The 20702-nt window shown below is 47.2% G+C and overlaps 1 protein-coding gene across 2 annotated transcripts in view; it reads left to right on the top strand.

Moving 5' to 3' along the window:
* Positions 1–20702, top strand: part of KSR2 (kinase suppressor of ras 2) — a 408105-nt gene that overhangs the window by 371306 nt on the left and 16097 nt on the right. For both annotated transcript variants that reach the window (XM_072722940.1, XM_072722941.1), the window contains exons 15-16: positions 17635–17731; positions 18711–18844. In XM_072722940.1, coding sequence (XP_072579041.1) covers positions 17635–17731; positions 18711–18844 — 231 coding nt within the window. The remainder of the gene's footprint in view (positions 1–17634; positions 17732–18710; positions 18845–20702) is intronic.

Below are 20702 nucleotides of genomic sequence, written 5' to 3'. Positions count from 1 at the left end.
TGTGGACAACATGGGGCTGTTCTGACACCAAGAGGATGGTAGCTCCGAAACAGACCCTCATTCACATGTGCTAAACAGGAATAGAAATTACAACCTGAAACTGACAACTCAGGAAAAAAAGAAAGAAAGAAAAAAAAAAACAAAAACAATGTTTTCTAAGTGGGAAAAGAGAGGATATTGGCCGGGAAGAGAAATGTCATTTTCAGGCTGCCAAAAAGAGTGTTAACATATGATCTAGAGAACCGATAAAATCCATAGACTAATTCTTCTGGGCTGCCTCATTGAAATAATTTTTGAAATCACATCTGAGAGCCTTGACATTTTGTTTCTAATTTTGATAGAAATGATGTTTTGTTGGCTCAATACGGTGGCATGTGTGTCAACTTTGAAGGTTCCTTCCTAGTTATGGACATTCCAAACCTGTGTCCTCAATCGAAATTTTCAAAAATGGCTTTGTTAATCATTAATGTATGTGTTCCTTCTCTTGGCCATCCATCCAGCCACTCAATCCAGCACAGACAAGAAATTCAGCATTATACCAGGGAAGAAGAGGGGAAACACGGGTATGGGCAGGGTGTGATGAAAACTCACAGAGAAGGGCAATGGGCTATTTCCTGACAAATAAGACCTTTGGAAGAAGTGGGAGATGGAGGAAGGGTGTTCTTGGTGGAGGGGATAGTACTCGAAAGCAAGAAGGTAGGAGAAAGAAGGTGCCACATTTGGAAAAGTATCAGCTGTGCAGTTGGATTGAAATAAATGATGCTGGGGCACCTGGGTGGCTCAGCGGTTGAGTGTCTGTCTTCAGCTCAGGACGTGATCCTGGGGTCCTGGGATGGAGTCCCGCATTGGGCTCCCCACAGGGAGCCTGCTTCTCCCTCTGCCTGTGTCTCTGTCTCTCTCTCTGTGTCTCTCATGAATAAATAAATAAGATGTTAAAAAAAAAAAAAAGGAAAGTAATGGTGCCAATTTGGTGGAGGGGGTGGGGTATGGTGGGTCCCAAAGTCTAAGGTATTTTGACCCAGAGGGACAAATAATCAAATAATAATAAGAGTAGATATCAAGCCTTAGAGTGTGCCAGGCACTGTGCTGAACAGACTGTTGAGTGCCGCTTTGTGTTAATGAATGCTCACAGCCAATCATGGGGGTGACTATGATTATTTATCAGCTTTTTATAGATCAGGCTCAGTCTTTGTCCATTCAAGCTGCTATGACAAGACACCATAGAATGAGTGGCTTATAGACAGACATTTATTTCTCACAGTTCTGGAGGCTGGGAAGTCTGAGATCAAAGTGCTGGCAGAGCCAATGTTTAGTGAGACTCTGCTTCTTGGTTCACCGATGACTGTCTTACCCTTGCCACCGCACCTGATAAAAAGAGGCAAGGGGGCCCTCTGGGGGTCTCCGTTACAAGGCACCAATCCCATTCATGAGAGCTCCCCTCTTATGACTTCATCACCCCTTAGAGGGCCCACCTCCAAATACCATTGGCGTGGGGATGAGGTTTCAACAGGATTTTTGGCGTGGACAGGGACATCCAGTCTATAGAAAGCTCCAGGAAGTTTCGTTCCTTGTTCCAAGTTCCCTGGGGGTAAACCACAGGAGCATAAGTCTGCTCAGGCAGGAGTCTGGGGAGGGCTGATGAAACTCACAGAGATGAAGGAGTAGCAGTCTGGGCTCTGGTTTTAGAGGGTGAGCAGCATCTCCACATGCCAGCTCCAGGTTGGGGTTAAACCCTGAGCTTCCATTTCTTCACTGTACAATGGGGCCGACTATACCCACCAACACTCAGCGCTTGCAGTGATGTGATTGATAGCTTCCACACTGGTGGGCAGGATGGTTAGAGACTGGCATGACATCTGAGCTCTGGCCTTGAGCTTGTGAGAGGTCTGGTTGGTCCTAACTCTTTATAAATATCCCAGCCCCCAGCCCGGACATCCCCTCTTACTGGCCTTCCCAGAGCATCCCAGTGTGCATGCCCCTTGCATGTTGAGGTGGCTGGACCCTTGTGCACTAGAATCTCTGCATCTTTGCCCTGGAAACTTTGTAGACAGGAGCGAGGGATTTAAGGAGGCCTGAGAGGGCAAGATTACCTGGTGAATGATGGGAAGGAATTCTCTTGGTGCCCTGGAGTCAAGAGCTTAAGCAGGGGGGAAGAACCCCAAATGAACTTGAGTGACAATTTTTGCCCGTCTCTGAAAAATTGGCACAAACTTACATTTTGTTCGTGCACCTTCTAAATTGGGTTTTGGGGAATGACAGGGCTTTGAATTGAAACAGATTACCAAGGTGAGGCTTGGTGACTAATGGAAATATTTGTAATAGGATTACATGGAGTTTTCATCTTTCCCATGAAGATGCAACATTGTCACACGGCAACCTTTCAGGGCACGGAACCTGTGTTTTTAATCTCTCCGGACATTTATTTTCTGTTTTTAAATGATTGAGAGGTGAGGTCACATCCCTGGGGTGACTTGCTTTCTATCTGTGAGAAGCAGGAGAAAGCTATTAACAAAAACATGAAATTGAATCTCACCGAGCAGATTCCCATTTGCCTCTGCTCTTTGAAACCACTGTGCTGCCCAGTTACGTACAAATGGAGGTGTCTGTGGGCATTTGGAAGAGAACTGTGCTTCTTCAACATCAAGGAAAATGCAGCTCCCATCACAGATCCTGGTTCCCCTGGTGATGTTTACTGTGCTAGTGTGACCCTGGCCAGAGTCTCCTGGTTGCATGTTGCTGTTGTCTCTTTCTCTTTCATGCTCATCTTATGCCCTCACTCATATTGTAACTGTGTGATTCAGTGCTATTTGGGGCTGGTGGTACCTATCTTGTGTCCTGGGAAACCCTGATTCATCTAATCCCCAAACCTGCAAACCTCCTCCTCCTTCCTGCTTAGTATATTATTAACCGGGAGTTATGTCAGGATAGGATAGGCTCATGCAACAGTGACAATCAACTCTGAAATTTCCATCGCTCACTCAGAAAGTTTACTTCTCACTCACATAGAATTTGCTGCAGTTTGGGCAATGCTCTGGGTGGTGGGGGTGGGGGTGGGGCTGCCTTCCACGCAGTCCCTCAGAGACCCAGGATATTCCAGTCTGCGGCTCTATCCTATCATCTAAAAAGAGATTATAGATGGGCTGCTCAGTATCCCAGCCAGGAAGTGGCAGGGGTCACCTTTTGTTGGCCAGGACCAGTCAGCCGGTGCTGCCTAACTGCAAAGAAACTGGGCAGCATGGTCTCCAGTGGCACTTGGAGGGAGCATCTCTGAAGCATCTCTGGAATTCAGAGACATGTGGTACTGTCTCTTCCATGCACATTTTCTAATCTAATCCCCCCAGACCTGTGAGGCAGGTTCTGGCTTGTCCATCTGAATTTATTTTAGGTGACTTGCCCAGAAGCTTAAGAGTACCCAGACTGGGGGCACCTGGTGGCTCAGTCGGTTGAGCATCCAACTCTTGGTTTCGGCTCAGGTCATGATCTCAGGGTCATGAGATTGAGCTCTGTGTCTGGCTCCACGTTCAGTGCAGAATCTGCTTGGGATTCTTTTTCTCTTCTTCCCTCTCTTCCCTCCCCCTCCCCCTCCCCTCCCCTCCCCTCCCTTCCTCTCCCCTCCCCTCCTTCTCCTCCTCCTCCTCCTCCTCCTCCTCCTCCTCCTCCTCCTTCTCTCTCTTTCTCTCAAATAAATAAATAAAATCTTAAAAAAAAAAAAAAAAAGAATACCCAGACTGGACCTGGAACTTCATTCTGCCCAACTGCAACTTCTAAGCTCCGAGCCCTGAAGTGCTACTGCCTCCGTGATATTGTCTCTGTCCCCTCCATTCTCTTTCTCTGTTTCCGCCTATAAAAGGAACACTTACTCCCAGCACATTCCCCTGTCTCTAGATCTGTGTCCATTTCTCCTGGGATAATGAAATGGTAGCTTAAATTCGTTTCTGTGCAAGTGGTCACCCCAGCAGTGCTGCCCGTCCAGCCTGCCTTAGCTCCCCTCAGCATTCTGGCTTTATCTAAAAAGCTTCCAATGCAAAGGACACAGTGCTTTTTGTCATCAGGCTGGCGGAGACATGGGCTGTAGAAACGGGGCAAAATTCTTTCCCTGATTGACAAGTCTGCAAAATCAGGGGTTTTTCCTATTTCCCAGACCATGGCTCCTTTGTACCTCTGCCAATGCAACAGGAAGAAATGAGTGGGGATTTTTTGTCAACTTGTAATTTTCTTTCTTGAAAACTTTATTATTTTATTTATATATCTCCTAAAATTTGCTCATTTAAAGCGTCCATACAGTTGAGTCGTTTCTAGTATGTATTCGCAAAATTGGGCAACTATCACCAATTCTAATTCTAGAACATTTCACCACCTCAAAAAGAAAAACCTTGTATCCATTAATGGTCACTCTGTACCACCACCCTCATCAACCCGCAACCCCTAGCAACCTGAACTCCCAGTTTTCAGACAAAGAATCCATGGTTTTATAGGAGTATGTCAAAGGCCAAGGGAAATACAGACATAGAGAGCTTTCTGAGAGGTGAGAGGCTTTGGCACTTCTGCACAGTCATATCTCCCAGGCTCTCCCTACACCAGTCACAAAAACATATCCAGGGATAGACATAGATGAACACATAAATGCAAAGATGCCCCCACACATGTATGCATGGCTACGTGAACATGCACGTATGCATGTCCTACCTCGTTGCACCATATGCACACACAGATTCACTCACATGTGTACACATGTATTCATGAACACATAAACATGCACACGGAGAAGAGCATGGGCATCCATAGAAGCAAGAATGTGTACATACATATGGGTACACACAGACATGTGTCATGCCTGTGGCTTTTGACTCAGCTACAGTGATCCATCGTGTGGCAGCAAAGGATCCGTGATTTCCTCTGCGGTGGCCCTGTGAGAGCCAGTGATCTGTAAGGAAGATATTCTAAAGCAATTTGGGATTTGCCTCACTTGGATGAACATTTGTCCTGCTCATCTAGTGCCCAGGGGCCGCCAGGGAAGGCTCCAGTGGGGGAACAAGATGTCTTGTTAAGCTCTAATTCTAGTAGCCCAATTTCTGTTGACCCATCCCAGTTTCTTAGAGCAAGGCTGAGTACACATCTTCTGTAGAGTCAGACAGTAAATATTTTTTAAATTTAAAAAAATTTTACTTATCTTTTTCAGACAGTAAATATTCTTAGCTTTGCCAGAGTCTGTTACAAGTACTCAACTCTGCCATTACAGCAAGAAAGCCTCCATAGACAATGTGCAAACAAGGGTGTGGCAGTGTTCCAATAAAACAGTGTTTACTGGGTACTTGGTCTCTTAAGCCTTTGTATCTACACTTTTTCAAATTCTTTGTGAACTCCTAACCTAGAGCAGTGTCAACAACGAGCTTGTTGGATGTGTGCTGGGATGTCCCATTCTTTTTTTTTTTTTTTTAATTTTTTTTTTTAATTTACTTATGATAGTCACAGAGAGAGAGAGAGAGAGAGAGAGAGAGAGGCAGAGACACAGGCAGAGGGAGAAGCAGGCTCCATGCACCAGGAGCCCGATGTGGGATTCGATCCCGGGTCTCCAGGATCACGCCCTGGGCCAAAGGCAGGCGCCAAACCGCTGCGCCACCCAGGGATCCCGGATGTCCCATTCTTAAGGAAAGGGAGAAGCAGCAGAAAGGGAGCTTTGGGCAAGCCGATCCTGTTGCCACATCTTGGCCCTGAAGGATCCTGGACAAGTCATTCATTCCCTTGAGCCTTTGCTTCCTCACTGGAAAAGTAGGAAGATGAACTGTTCCCCCACAGGGCTCTGGTGAGGCTTATGTTGGGAGCTTGAAAAATGTTGGCTCCTTCAGCCCTCAGCCCTGCTCTTTCTATTCCCCAAAGAGGCCATGTAGCTTAGTGGCTGAGAACAAGACGCTGGTGTCAGACAGACAACGGGGGCGGGTAGCCAGTTCTGCTCCATAGGTGTCCTCTACATGAGCTGAGCCAGAGACTTGACCTCTCTGGGTCTCAGTTTTCCCATCTGAAATAGCTGTTGTACTTCCCTAATAAGGTTGAAGTCAGGAGTGCATCTGTTTGTGACCTTTGAACCACACAGGTTTGAACCACAGTTTCATTTATATACAGATTTGCTTCTAGAAATACAGTATAACAGAGGTATTTTCTTTATGGTTCTCTTGATGCTTTCTGTCTAGCTTACCTTATTGTGAGAATACATATATAATGTATATAATATACATATATAATGTATATTATATACATTATATTTATGAATACATATATAATGTATATAGCATACAAAATATGTGTTCGTCGACTTTATGTGATCTGTAAAGCATCTGGTCAGTTAAGTTTTGGGGGGGAGTCCAAAGTTACACGGGGTTTTCAACCATGTGGGGAGTTGGTGCCCCTGACTGCCGTGTCGTTCAAGGGTCAACTGTAAATAAGATTATTTATGTCAAACTCTTAGCAGAGTGCTCGTGGGAAGGTTCTCAGTGAATGATATTGATGAGTTTTTTTCACTTCTGTCTTTTTTTTTATTGGAGTTCTATTTGCCAACATATAGCATAACACCCAGTGCTCATCCCATCAAGTGCCCCCCTCAGTGTCCGTCATATTGATGATTCTTAGGAGGCAGCATGGCTCTGAGGCTGCAAATGCAGAATTTAGCCTCAGGCAGATCTGGAGGTTCAAGCCTGGCTGTACCACTTGAAGCACCACCTTGGGAAATTCTACTTTCCTCTGCATTTTGGTATCCCCATTTCTTCCATGAAGGAGATGGACCCAGTGATCTATAACACTAGTTTATAGCCTGAATTCTAGAACTTTCTATACATGTTTTCTTACATCATGGCCAGGTAGGTGCCACACTGAGGTCCATCTCCTGGGAAGGTGGACTCTCCCGTCCCCCTGCTGCTTCCCCTCCCCACCTCACCATCTCCCTCTACCCACTTGGGTGGTGGGCCCCATAGGCAGAAAGGACACAGCAGTTTGTGGGGTGATGCATACAGCTCATTGTCTGCTCCTCCTCCTCCTACCAGACACACAGTTATTTTTAAAAATCAGGTCATTGACTCTGCCCTCTTCATTAAGAATTGAACTTTTCCAGGGAGGGAGCGCTGTTGGGGTTTTCAGGTAAGGACCAGTCACTTGCTGCATGCTCAGAATGTGCTAAGGCCTGTGCCGAGGACAAGGCGCAAAAAAATGCTTCCTGCCTTGAAAGAGTCACAGCTGGACAGCCTTCCGAGCAAGGCCAAGGCTGAGCTGCTTGGAGCATGGATGCAGTTCATGCATTCAGCTACCTGCCTCCATCCTCATTTTAGTCTGTGGCCAGCTCGGTATTTTCCAAACTGTCTATAGGATAAACATGCATGTGGTTTCATTGCAGTCTGACTCAGAGGTGCCTTTTCCCCCTTTTTCTCTCGTTTTACAAAAGTAACATGTTTATTGGGAGAAAAAATGAGAAAAGAGAGATAAGCAGCAAAGGAAAAAAAAACTTGTAAAGCTCTAAATCCCACTACCTGGAAATAACCCTGCTGACACCTTGGAGTCTGTCCTCTCTGGATTTTTAATGCGTATAAATTAGGTGGTATGCATATACATTTTTTAAATGGTAGTTAAATTTACTGTTCAGCTTTTAAAATATATGTATGGTCTGATCAGGGAGCAGCAAGAACTGATGTGTTATGGGATCCAGCTCTGGAAGGCAGAGCCAGCGGTCTGTGTGGTCTTTTGGTACCTTGCGCAGATAGGGAAGAGGCTGCATGCTTCTTCAGTGACTTACCCTGGCTTGGCCCTTGGTCTGTTTCATGTGCTAAGCCAGGAAGAAGGATCTGCCCTGGCACTAAACACAGCTCTTCCAGCTACAGTGGGTCATGGGAAGAAGGAAGGTGGTAGGAACCATGTGTTGGTTCATTCACTTGTCCTAGGAGCATTTCTGGAATTCCTCCCCTGGGCCTGGCTCAGCTATATGCTGTAGGGGTGCATCCAGGAGCTCTAAAGACCCCCTCAAATGGTCCACTCCTATTTGGCCTGCCTTGATTATCTCCAGGTGGTGGCTAGGCATTCACAAACAGAAACAGCAAGTGGACTGTCAGGCCAGACTTGGGCTGACCCTGAATTTAGAGGGTTGAACGATGGTTGAGCTGGGAGGTTGAGGGGGAAAGGGTGTCTCAGTTGAGCTCAGTGGATGAAGTTTCTTAGGAGTTGGGCCCTCTTGCGTGGGTTCAGCTCACTCCTCTTGGCCAAATCATTTTTTCCCAAGGGATCTTCTAAAATCCTGGAAAGGTGTGGTGCTTTCAGACCTGGACTCAAATCCAGAGCCTGTCACCTACTGAGTGTGGGACCTGGGGCTGGTGCCATAACCCTCCTGTACATGAATTGCCTTGTTTGTAATCTAGAGGCCTGAGAAGTGCTTAGCTCAGTACCTTGTCACAGAGAGCCACGTAACAGAGACCATTGTTCCATCTTGTTTCATTTCCAAGCAGTGCCAATTAGTACCTTCTCAAACTAGGGGCAGAGGCCACACACATACTCACACGATGCATAAGCAACTCTCTTCCATCCTCAGCCCACCTCACAGGTCACAGAGCACTGTGAGTTCCAGAGGTTTCCAGTAGTCTGCCTGAGATCACACAGCCAGGAAGGGGCAGACTTTTATCCCAAGCAGTTCTGATTCTGAAGTGTGTTCTCCTATCCAAGCTGGCTTACTGCCTCTGTCTCCCATCCATACGATGCGAAGAACCCTACCCACTTTAGAGAGCTCTTTGAAGCATTGAATGAGAGGATCCCTGGAAACCTTTTGCCTCTGTTCTGGTCCCCTGGCCAGCCTTCAGGAGATGCTCATCATCCTGAACAAGATGGTGCCCGCCCTTCTTGGTGAGATGAGACTGGTTGGGGGGGTCAGGGGGGCATGTGGGGAGAAGTTGCCAGAAAGCCGTGTAGTCTTTGCCATATGACAGCATGATGTGGCAGGAAGGGGGGCACCCTTCTCAGGAGGGGTCCTGAGATGCCAGCCTGACCACTTATGAATGGAGCCACCCACCTCCCTCTTCTCCATCGCTCTCTGACCCCACGTTAGTTTCTCCATTGTCCTACTTAGAATTGTTCTATTTGCTACTGTCTGTTCCTCCATGAATGTGTCAGTTTCATGAAAACAGGGATATGACCCTTTTTGTCCTATCACTGTGCATAGGAATGGAGAGAGGGGTTTGCAGGTACAGGGATTACATGAGGTTTTCCCAGAGGGGAGGACAGGTACTGCTCGGCCCACATAGCATTGAATCATGGAGGGTGAGACCCCCCCCCCCTTTTCTTCTTCTATTCTCTTTCCATCCTCCTGGTGACATAAAGGAGAACGTTTCCACCGAACGCTAGCATCCAACACCTTCTTAACCTTGACTTGCTAAATTTCTTTTTTTTTAAATCCAAAAAAACAAAAAAAACAAAGAAGGGGCCTCAAGATCAGATCATTTGGCAGGCCACAGTGCCCAGCTAGGATTTCGTTTTGTTTAACGTGTTGGCTTTCACCATGCTTACTTTTACATTTATCTGAGGCTAGAGATACTGGCTTTCTACCTGGCAGTGATAGAAGATAATGATAAACATTTCTTTAAATACACATTTTTTTTTCCTAGGAAGTGCACCTAAATGAAATTATTAGCAAGTGATAAATAATGCAAGGTGGCCCATCTGGCAGAAATCTTAAGGTGGTTCTGGAATGATCACCATGAGATACACGTCTGACGCTTAGGAGATGATTTTTAAAAAACCAATATGCTTCAGAGTTAGGGAGGATCAGGTCCTGGGATGTTTTTGGACAAGGTCAAAAGGAACAGGTCTCAGATGGCAGCTGGACCACGCAATGTGACGCAATGTGACCAGAGAGAGGGGGACCAGCTAGGCTACCATTTCCTGAAAGTGCTTCCTGTAGTGAGCTAAAGGCTCCAGCTTCCCCCACTGGCTGCCTGTGCCCTTGGAGCACTCCTACCCTTGTGAAGCCCAGAACCACCAAGAGCAGGATGTCACCAGATACCCAGAAGCCTGAGGTCACAGTCGGGGGCAGGAGGGCTCACTAATTGGCACAACCCTGTCTCCATACTGGAAGGACTCAGAGCAGCAGCCTCTGCACTTAGCAAAATTGGATCCAGCCCTGGAGAGAAAGATCCCGTAAGGTAGGGTCTAAGCTTCCTTTTTCCCTCCCTACTTCTCGAAGCTTTTCAGCAATATCAGAAGCTGGAAAGGGGGTGTGTGCATTAGCAAAAAGTAAGCCCCACTTTCCTGGGCAGCTAGGCTCCTGCTCTGCACGGTCCAGTATCTGGCAGGCCACCATCCTCTTTCTGTCTGGCTGGGACACGAGCCTTCTGCCACCAACCCCTTACTAAATGGAACTCTATAACTCTTCATTTCCTGGACGCACGTCGGGTTAAGCAGGTGGCAAACAGCTGGCATTTCTCACTTGCTTTCTGGCATTTCCCATTTTTAATAGGAAGCTAACCTGGCATTTTTTATTAGAAAGCCCCAGAGTCCCAAGGTTTAATATCTTCAGTGTTAGATTCATGAACGACTTGGAAGTTAAAAGCTTGCCTGCGGCTGGAATTTGATGGAGGATGCAACTTGTCGCTTGAAATGTGATTTATTTGCTCAAGGGAAGGGGGGAGGAGATGGGCAGTTAAGTGGGTTTGGAGTTTTGAGTGGTGGGCTATGCTTAGAAGTAAGTGAACAAGCAAAGGGTTGTAAATCCCTTCTGACAGAATAGAGTGTTTTTAAAATAACAGCTGACTTTGAAACCCATTGCCTTAGGGACTCAAATCAGACAGAGCTAAGAAGGATGGTTTTCACCCAATTGTTTTTTTTTTTTTTTATTTGGAAGATCAGCACTTGATAGGGGGCAGGCCCTGGGAGATGTTCTCTAGAGCCCAGCCATATGGCCTTTGCTGTAGTACTCAAGTGTACCCTACCTCAGGGCCTTTGCACTGGCTGGTGTCTGAGCCTGGAACTCTCTTCCTCAAGATCTTCATGTGGCTGGCTTCTTTCTTCATTCAGCTCCTGGCATGAATATCACCTCCCCTGAGAGACTTACCCTGACCATCTTGCTAAAGTAGCCCCCAGCTCCGTCACTCTCTGTCCAGTAAATCTATTTATTCTCTCCTTAGCCCCTGTGCCTCTCTGAACATCTCATCTATCTGCTTGGTTTACTTATTTATCGCCCATTGTCTCCCCTGGCCAACCAGCCTCATGAGATTAAGGACTGGTCCTATCTTGCATACGCCCACAACAGTATCACCTACCCCTAGAATGCTACCGTGCCCACAGTGCCACTCACTAAGTGGGGGGTGAATGTAGCTGATTATCTCTGGGCCTCAGTAAAATGAGATTGGTCTTGAGCAGTGGTTCTCAAAGTGGTGTGTCTGGACCACTAGCATTTTAGCATTACCTGGGAACTTGTTCAAGATGCAAATTCTCTGCCCTAGAATCAGAATTTCTCAGGATGGAGCCATCTTTTTTTAACAAGCTCTTCCAGGGAATTCTGATGTACATTTAGGTTTGCCAGCCACTGGCCTCATGCTTAAACAACTATGAGGTCTAGACAGGTGTAACTTGTAGGAAGGGGAGCAGGTGTGGCAGAGGAGACCATGCATGCCAGGTCTAGGACATTCCAGTTTAAGACCAGGCATATCTGAAAGCCCAACAGCCCCCTCCAAAACCAACAGACCATCTGTTACCCTCAACTAGAGGCCCTTAGAGCTCACAAAATAAAGCCCACAAACAAATAAGCCCGGAGAGACGAAGACAGACCCTTGAGAAGTTGTTTCTATTTAATTGGATGTGATGTTCCGGTGGCGATCTCACTCCCTGGAATACTGAAAGAGGAGGTCTGGCCATGTGAGGCAGCCCGTGGCGTTGCATGTATTCATTCCTTCAGAACCTTCTGTGTAGTGGGAGTACAGGTACGGCCAGATTGACCTAGACCCTGCCTTCATGGAGCATAGTCTGGAGGAGGAGACAGCCTGTCATCAAAGATTCCAGGCAACAAGTGTATGATTCCAACCAGGACAACTGTTGCAGAGATGAAATCCATGGTGCTGCAGGGACCTACTGGGGAGGAGGGAACTAGTTAGGGAGGCCAGGGGAGGCTTTCAAGGACGCATGGGGAGAGCTGAGGAAACAGCACATGCAAAGGCCTTGAGGTAAGCATGTGTGGCTGGAGCTCAGTGAGCAAAGGGAAAAATCCCAACAAGAAAGGGGTGGGGCCAGTCTGTGTAGCACCTGTGGGCACTGGTAGAGTTGGGTCTGTATCCAGAGAGCACTGCGGGGAGTGGGAACGAGGGGGGGGCACAGAGTTGGGGGGCACACACTGTAGCAGGGAATGGCCAGGTCTGCTTTGTATTTTGACACGGCCTCTCAGCATGCTGGATATAGACCAAATCAGGGAAGCCAGAGAGGCAGTCAGGGGCAGTTGTGGCCACCTACGCAAGAAAGTAGTAGTATTTGCAATAATATCAGCAGTAATATTATTAGCAGCGATCTGAGCTGCTGTTGAAGGAGTACATGTTCCAGCCAGATGCTGGGCCAAGAGTTGTACCTGCATGACCTCATTTCAACCTCCTGCCCTCCTGCCAGGCAGTATGTACGTGCTGCCCGCTGGATTTGTTTCCTATAGCTGCCATCTGTATCTTGCAGTTCTAGAGGTCAGCAGTCTAAAATGGGCCTCACAGGGCCAAGATCAAGGTGGCAGCTCTATTACATCCTGGAGGCTCCTTTGGCTTCATCCTTTGGCTTATGGACCTTCCCCATCTTCACAGCCAGCAATGGCTGGTTGAGTCCTTCCTCCGTACTCTAATCTCTCTCTGACTCTTTTTTGCCTCCTTCTTCACTTTAAGGGCCCTTGTGATGACACTGGACCAACCCAGAAAACCCAGGATAATCCCCCGCCCGCCCCCCCCACACACTGAAAAAGTCTTAATTTAATCACCTCTGCAAAGTTCCTTTTGCCATGTAAGGGACAGAGTCACTGTTTCTGAGGATTAGGATGTAGATGTCTTTGGGAGATCACTGTTGGCCGACCACACTCACAGTTACAGATGGGGACACTGTGCCTGGCCATGTGGACTTGGAGGTGGCAAAGCTGGACTGGGAGCCAATCTGTCAGTCGGAGGAGGAGGTGGCCCCCAGGCACATATCCCCCTGCCTGGTTCGTTCACACAGGCCTGGGTCCCCAGATTTGGTGCTAAGGGGTTTGGAGGAGAGAAGTGAAGTGGCTGCCTCAGACATCTTGATTTCTCTCCCAGTCACTGTTTTTGGTAGAAAGTAGCCAGTTTGGACAGAGGTCCTTGATAAGCCTTGTAGATGGTTTTATCTTGTTGTTTCTAGCAATCCTCTTTTAGGCTGGTTTGTAACAAGCATCTCACACGAGCAGTGCCATCCTGGCCAGAAGGCTCACTGTTACCTGGGACATGGGTTCAAAGGTCAGAACTGTGTGAATGAGTTGCCTGGGGTCAAGGCTGGGGAGACCTATCAGCCTGCAAATGAAGTGGGAAATGTCCCATCCTTGTTTCTCTTTTTGGAGAAATGTGATCCTTTTGCAGAGAGAGATACTGAGAGGGGAATGTGTGTATGTGTGCATGCGTGCGCACGCATACTCCTGTGTGTGTGTATGTGTGTGCACACGCTCATGCTCACCGCCCCAGAACCTAGAGAGGTACTAACTACATCCTGAAGCCACTAAAACATCTTCTCCTGACCTCCAGACTGACTGCTACCAAGGCCAGCAGCCTCATTAATCTTTATTGCCTTAGTAGCAACATTATGGCTACTGTTCACTGAGGGTGTACGACGTGCTGGAGTCTCAGAAAAAGTCATGGAGCAGAAAATGGGAGTTAAAGAGCGTAAGCTCTGGAGCCAGGCTGCCTGGGTTCAAATCCTAGCTCCACTTAAACTCTCTGAGCCTCAGTTTCCTTCTCTGTAAAACATGGCTGATCCAAGACTTCACTAAATACAAGATGCCATCAGTCACAACATGGACCATGTATTCATGAACTATAAAGAATACAGTGAGAGCAAAACTGTTACCTGTTCGTGAATGAGACGCATTCTGATTTTAGAGATGTTAAGTTTCAAGGAAATGCACATCTTAGGATCCATGAAAAACAGAAAGAACACCCACTGTGTGGATCTGTTGTGCTTAGACTGACACCTGGCACATAGAAAGGGCTCATGCACGTTAGCTGGTGTTGTTACTATTACCCCCATTTTACAGATGAGGAAACTGAGATCAAAGTCACTTCCCAAGGTCACCCAGCAAGTAGTAAATGGTAGAGTCAGATTTGGATTCCCTTGTCTGCATGTCTCTTAAATGGTCCCAAAATCATATCCACACCACGGAGGAGATGAGAGAAAGATCAGGAAAAGGCTGACACCATCTCTGTATGTCTGTGAGCAGGTCTTCCACCCCTCTGGGTCTCCATATCCTCATCTGTGGGAATGGGCCAGTGGTGTCGACCCTGCAGCGTTGCTGGGAGGATTTGTGAAAGTGAATAGGTCCCACACACATGCTCAGTAAACCTTCATCCTTTATTCCCTTCCCTTCCCACCTCCTACTCTGCAAGCAGCTTTTTGGGCACCGCCTTTAGCCACAGAAACCCCAAGCTCAGAGCAGTTGCCAAAGATACTTGGACTGACTTGCCTGGAGTATCCGAGCCTCAACCACCCTGGACACCTGCCTGATGTCTGCTCCGGCTTAGAGCTCAGCCTTCTCCCTGCACCTGCTCTCCAGCTCAACCCTGATGCACACCTGGCAGGCATAGCCAGGCCCAGAGCCCCTAACTCCTCTGCAGAAACTGCCTCTCGGGACTGTACTGCTTGGAAGCAGATACCTGGGGTATCCGTGTTGGTTTAGATCCTCCTGTAAATTTCTACATGGTGAATTGTTCATCCTTGCCTGTTTGTTGAAAGCAAGACTATCTGGCAAAGTGTCCAGATCCTAAGAGCACAACCTGCTGAATTTCCACTAAATTCACACTCCTGTACCGGTACCCAAATCAAAACAGAACATTGCCTGCGCACCCCCCCCCACCCCCCTCATTCTCTCTCAAGCCTCCCAGTCCCCAACTGTCAGCACTGCACAGACTTCTAGCACTTGGATCAGTTTTGTCTGCTTTTGCACTTTATATACATGAAATCATTCAGTGTGAGTATTGTGTGTCTGGCTCCTCTGGTTCAATGTTGCATTTATGATTTTTGCCGTTAGCAATAGTTTATGGTTATACAGTACAAATATATACATATTGTTATATGGCTACATCACAATCTATCCATCTTTGTTGATGAATACTTGGATTGGCTCCGGTGTGGGGCTGTAATGAATGGGCTGTTACTAATGTGGTAGTACGTTCTGGTGTATCTGTGGGTGAATGTGAGTATGCATGCCTGTTGCCTATATACTTTGGGGAGGAATTGCTGATCGTGGGTTATTTGTATCTTTCACGTTGGTAGCTGTGCCAAGCTGTGATTGTGCAAATTTACATCCCACCAGTCTGTGTTGGTTTCTCCAGCAGCCCCAGAAACCACAGGGTAGCGAGAGAAGCAAAGGTTTTCGCAGCTGCTCCTAGAGAGAAAGATGTGAGCAGGGAAAGATGGGATGGATATTTGAAGCCTGCGACTTGTATGCAGTTATTCTGGGAAGGAGAGTCTGGGAATCCGGGAGCCTATTGCAATGATTTGCTCTGTGGGGATAGTATTTTCTGGGCTCTGGCCTGTAATGAGTGTAGGTGGCTGTTCAAGAACTGAGTATCCAGGGGAGAGAATCCACCCACGGTCCCCACCATCCCCAATATTTAAATGTCAATATGGTTTAATTGGCTGCACAGCCCACTGTCTCTCCATCTCCTGCAGCAGCTACAGCAAATGTACCCTAGGACAGCAACAACAGGGGACAGCCTTGAGTCACCGTTGCTGCCACCTGCCAGCTTACTGGGTGACCTTGGACAGGTTAATCAGACTCCCTGGGAGTCAGCTTCCCTAAGAATCTCACCTTAAGGAAGTAAAGAAACACATCTTAGTCAAAGATCATGGGTAGCATTTGGGATGGGTGGATGGGTGAATACGTAGCTGGGTAGATAGGTAGAAATATAATAGATGGACAAACAGATGTGATGCGTGTATAAATATACTACACATATTTGCACAAGGATGTGCATGCATTTGCCATTTTATTGATCATTTGCCACCTCTCCTAACAGCCCGCATTTTGTGAGCACTTAATATGCGTCAAGCACGGAGAGATGCCTGTACTTTTACACACCTGATTTCATGTGATTCTCTTTAACAATCTCATAAGGCAGGAACTATTTACCCCCTTTTACAGATAATGAAAATGAAGCTCAAAGAGGTTAACTCATCTGCCTGGGGTTACACAGCCACTAATGACAAACCAGGATTGTAAACCACAGAGTTTGTCTAGACCTCGGTTCTAACTGCTTTGCTACACTTTCCACCACATGCCTTCTCTCATTCAGTTCTCACAGTGACTCTACAAGGGTAGGCATTCTCTTTGATAGCTAAGGAAACCAAGGTCCAGAGGGGTTAAGTAACCCATCCAAAGACACACAGTAAGAAGCCGAGCTGGGATCCAAACTGAGGTCTCTCTGCCACAGTTCTAGCTCCAACCACATTTTCTCAGCTAAGTCTTGCAGGTGACAAAGGCTCAAACAATACTAAAGGAGGGACTGAGAGTCTTTTAGCAATTAACTCCTAGATTAAAAGAAAAATTCAAGCCATTATTTTGACACAAGATGGAACGTGAACTTTCCTAATACCATCCCTCCCTCTTTCAGCCAACACTGGATACTATGAGCCAGACGTGGTGCTAAGGGCTGGGGATGAGGTGGGATTCATTCATTCACTCACTCATTCGGTGACCACGTACTGAGTGTCTGTTGTTGCGTGCCAGGAACTGAGCCCGCTGCAGAAAGGACAGACGGATGGGCATGCAGGCAACTAAATGAGGAGGTGTTACTGTCACTGCATTAATGTCCTTTGTCATCTTTTCATTTATCTTAAACATTGGTCCTCAAAATGAATTCAGTGAGGCTGAAAAAGTTTGAAAAGCCCTCTATGTAGAATGTAGACAGGCATCTGGTTTGGGGGGAAGAGCATTGATGTTGACAGGCCACTGTCTGAAGGCTTGAATGCATCATTGGCCAATGGTACTTGGTGGATGTGAGCCACCATTCTGCTGGTGTTTTATCACTGTCCCCCCACCTCAGCAGCTTCTGGAGAGTGGGAGCAGCTGGGACGAGTGGCTGGCAGAGTGATAAGTGGTGTCTGAGGACCCCAGAAGTTTCTGGTTTATGTGCAACTTTCATTCTGTGCAACCCTAGGACAGATGGAACTGGGCCCGGGTTAGATTCTGTAGGTATCCTATGATGCCGGCGGGGGGAGGGGGGGCAGTGTTGGTGATGAACCCAAAGAACGTGCCCCTGATCTGCATCCCAGAACCAGGTCTGAGGTCCAGTTACAGGCTCATTATCCAATAGGCAAACTAGGGGCACATCCAGTCTTATTTGTCACATCTAACAACTACCGTGGGTCACTCTCACCGGAACAACTGCCAATCATTTATTTTGTTCTTTTGCTTTCCAGCCTCTGTAAGGGACGGACGCTCTATTCTGTGGTGAGGGATGCCAAAATCGTCTTGGATGTCAACAAAACGAGGCAGATTGCCCAAGAAATTGTGAAGGTACCACAGGGTCTGGGGCTCCCTCCTGAGATGCATGGTTTATCTTCAGATCAACAGTCTGGATTTTAAAAAAATTAAATTTGACCTAATAAATACCACACTGCAAGTGAAGAAGAGTTTTGCCCAGATGTCACCATTAGGGTTGGTCTCCTGATGTTTGACTTCCATCTGGTGCCTCATTGTCATGATAATTGGGCATGTACAGGGACCAGGAGAAGTTTGTGCTGCTAGATTCCCTTACCCCTCAGATGCTTGAATTCCTGTGAGTGCAAACCATCTCTCTCTCTCTCTGCAGCTGCTGGGGAAACATCCAATTGTTGCAAGTTGTTTGGGATTAAAACAAACTGGAACATCCTGTGTTTTCTGGCAGGTGCCTCATTAGTCAGTTGACTGGGGCTTTTAGTTCCCATTTGGAAGTGTTAGGACTGAGCCATTAGAAGAGATAAAATGTGACTGCTCATAAAGGCAAAACCCCAAAATCTAGAGACTCACCCTTGAGTGAGACCTCCACTAGACTCTCTGTGATCTTGATCATTGGCTCATGATCCATGCTGCACTGATATGAGTTAAGTAGATATAAAACAAATCTTCTGCAGAGGAATTATTTTTTTAAAAGAGGAAGTGTGGGGAAGTGGTGGATGGGATTCCTTTCTCCGGGAACCTCTTCTTCGTTTTTGTCTTCATTTTTTTTTCCCCACAAGGGACATCTTCCCTTGTTTGTTCTTCAGGAAGCATACAAGCTAGGTAAGAATAGTGGTGGTCATCCGGGGGTGGTGGCAGACATGTGTTCTGGGGACCCTGCCTGTTCCCACTTGCCATGACTTCTCTCACCCTACCTCCAAGCCTCTGTGTTTGGGCTCCCAGCGCTGCAGCTGTCCAGGACACTCTTGTTGGAAGGGCAAGGAGGGTGAACCCAAGCCAGAGTAGCAGCGAGCACTCAGGTGTTCCCTGGAAATTCCTATTTCCTTGCTTCTTGCAGGGCATGGGCTACCTCCACGCAAAGGGGATCCTTCACAAGGACCTCAAGTCAAAGAATGTCTTCTATGACAATGGCAAAGTGGTGATCACAGACTTCGGGCTCTTCAGCATTTCTGGGGTGCTGCAGGCTGGCAGGTGAGTGGCAGTAGAAGGGCATAGTGGAGTTCTTGACAGATGACACTCAGGGGTGAGAAGTCACCCAAATGACCAGTGACCTAGACTGGGTCTTGGGCCGGAGGTCATTTAGCTGAGCAGCTAAGTAGGCTATTGCTGATGCTACAGTGCTGATGCCAGGTCAAGCCATGATTCCCTGGGAGCCTGTCTTGCAAGCAGTACTTTTGAGCCCACGTGCGTGTCGTTGTTTTTTTTTTTTTCAAAGATTTTATTTATTCATGAGAGACAAAGAGAGGCAGAGACACAGGCAGAGGGAGAAGCAGACTTCCTGTGGGGAGCCCAATGCAGTGCTCGATCCCAGGACCTCAGGATCACACTGAGCCAAAGGCAGATGCTCAACCACTGAGCCACCCAGGCACCCCTGAGCCCACATGCATTATTGAACACTGAGCATTCCTGAATCCTGAAAGACCTTGCCCTTGAATTTAGCTGGAAGACCCTTTGCCCCGAGTACCCACCTGGAAGTTGGAATCACCCAAGAGTCCTTGCTCAGAGTTTTCTTATGAACCAATCCATTTTAGTGCAGCAAGAGTACAGTTAAGGGATTTAAAATCTGACCCACCTGTGCCCCACCCCCACCACTTGGCTCTGCCACTTAATAAGTGTGACTTTAGTTACACAAATGGAACTTCCCTGACCTTCAGTTTCTGTGTCTGCCAGAAAAATGACAGTGTGATCATGCCTACCTCGTCAGATCATTGTGTGGATGAAATGACACAATCAGGCGTCCAGCACAGTGCCCAGAGCATAGGAAGCACACCACACAGAGTAGCTGCTGCCGAGTTGTTGAAATTACTATTAATTTGCATATACCTCCCCCAGTGTCACCCAGGAGAATCATTAACCATCCTTAAGTAATTAATTCTCAGGAGCCACTCACCCGAGGGCAAGCTGCCTTGAGTTGACCATGAGAAACAGCTTGATTCCAAATAAACAACCCATGATTCAGAAAGTCTGCCCTCGGTGACTTTTAATTTGGAGCTGCACGCATGCGTGCGCGCACTCACACAAACTTAAAAACCCTGCGGTTTTCTCTAATCGTGCCTTTTATAAGAGGTACCTGTCTCCTCTGGATGGCAGCCCCACACTCTTCTTTTACTTCAGTTTCAGCTGCTTTGAGGTACTGATCTCTTTGAGGTCCACCCCAGGGTCCCCCCCTACCCAAAGTGAATTTCATTCAAGCTGTATAATATCTTAAATCTAAGAGCCTCCAAAAATCAGCAACACTTGATCTAGCTGCTTCTGTGTGATCTAGATACAGGAAGCATAACAAAAGCGTAAGTTTGTCTTCAGCTTTTACTCCACCCAAAAAAAGAGTCAGTGCGGTCTCCCAAACTATCTATGGCACCTGAGATGAAAAAAGAAGTAGGTAAATGAACAAAGATATCGGTGGATAGGTTGGTGGAGAGAGTCCATCGAGTCAGAACCCAACAAGCCAGGAAGGCTGAACCACATTCCTTCTTCCCCTGGTCTTCCCAGCAGCACTCACAAGTGGGTTTGCTGGCAGAGAATTTGCATGTGTACACATATGTGCGCACACACATAATTTGCAAGCATGCATGCACGCACATGCATGCTCACATACACATACACTCCATCCATCCATCTATCCATCCATCCGTCCATCTATCCATCCAACCCCCCAGGGTTAAGAGGAGGAGAAAGCAGTTGGCAACATTACTATGCACTCAAGTATTTGTGTCCAAAAAGAGGTCCAGCAGATGCTTTTGTGAACCTACTTCAAGGCTCTTTTAAAAAAATCATCCAATTGCTCCCTCCTGGAGGTGTGTCCACATACCTTCCCTTTCTCCTGGCTAGT

The sequence above is a fragment of the Vulpes vulpes genome, chromosome 10, assembly GCF_048418805.1.
Source record: "Vulpes vulpes isolate BD-2025 chromosome 10, VulVul3, whole genome shotgun sequence".
NCBI lineage: Eukaryota > Metazoa > Chordata > Mammalia > Carnivora > Canidae > Vulpes > Vulpes vulpes.
This window is presented reverse-complemented; position numbering and strand designations above follow the sequence as displayed.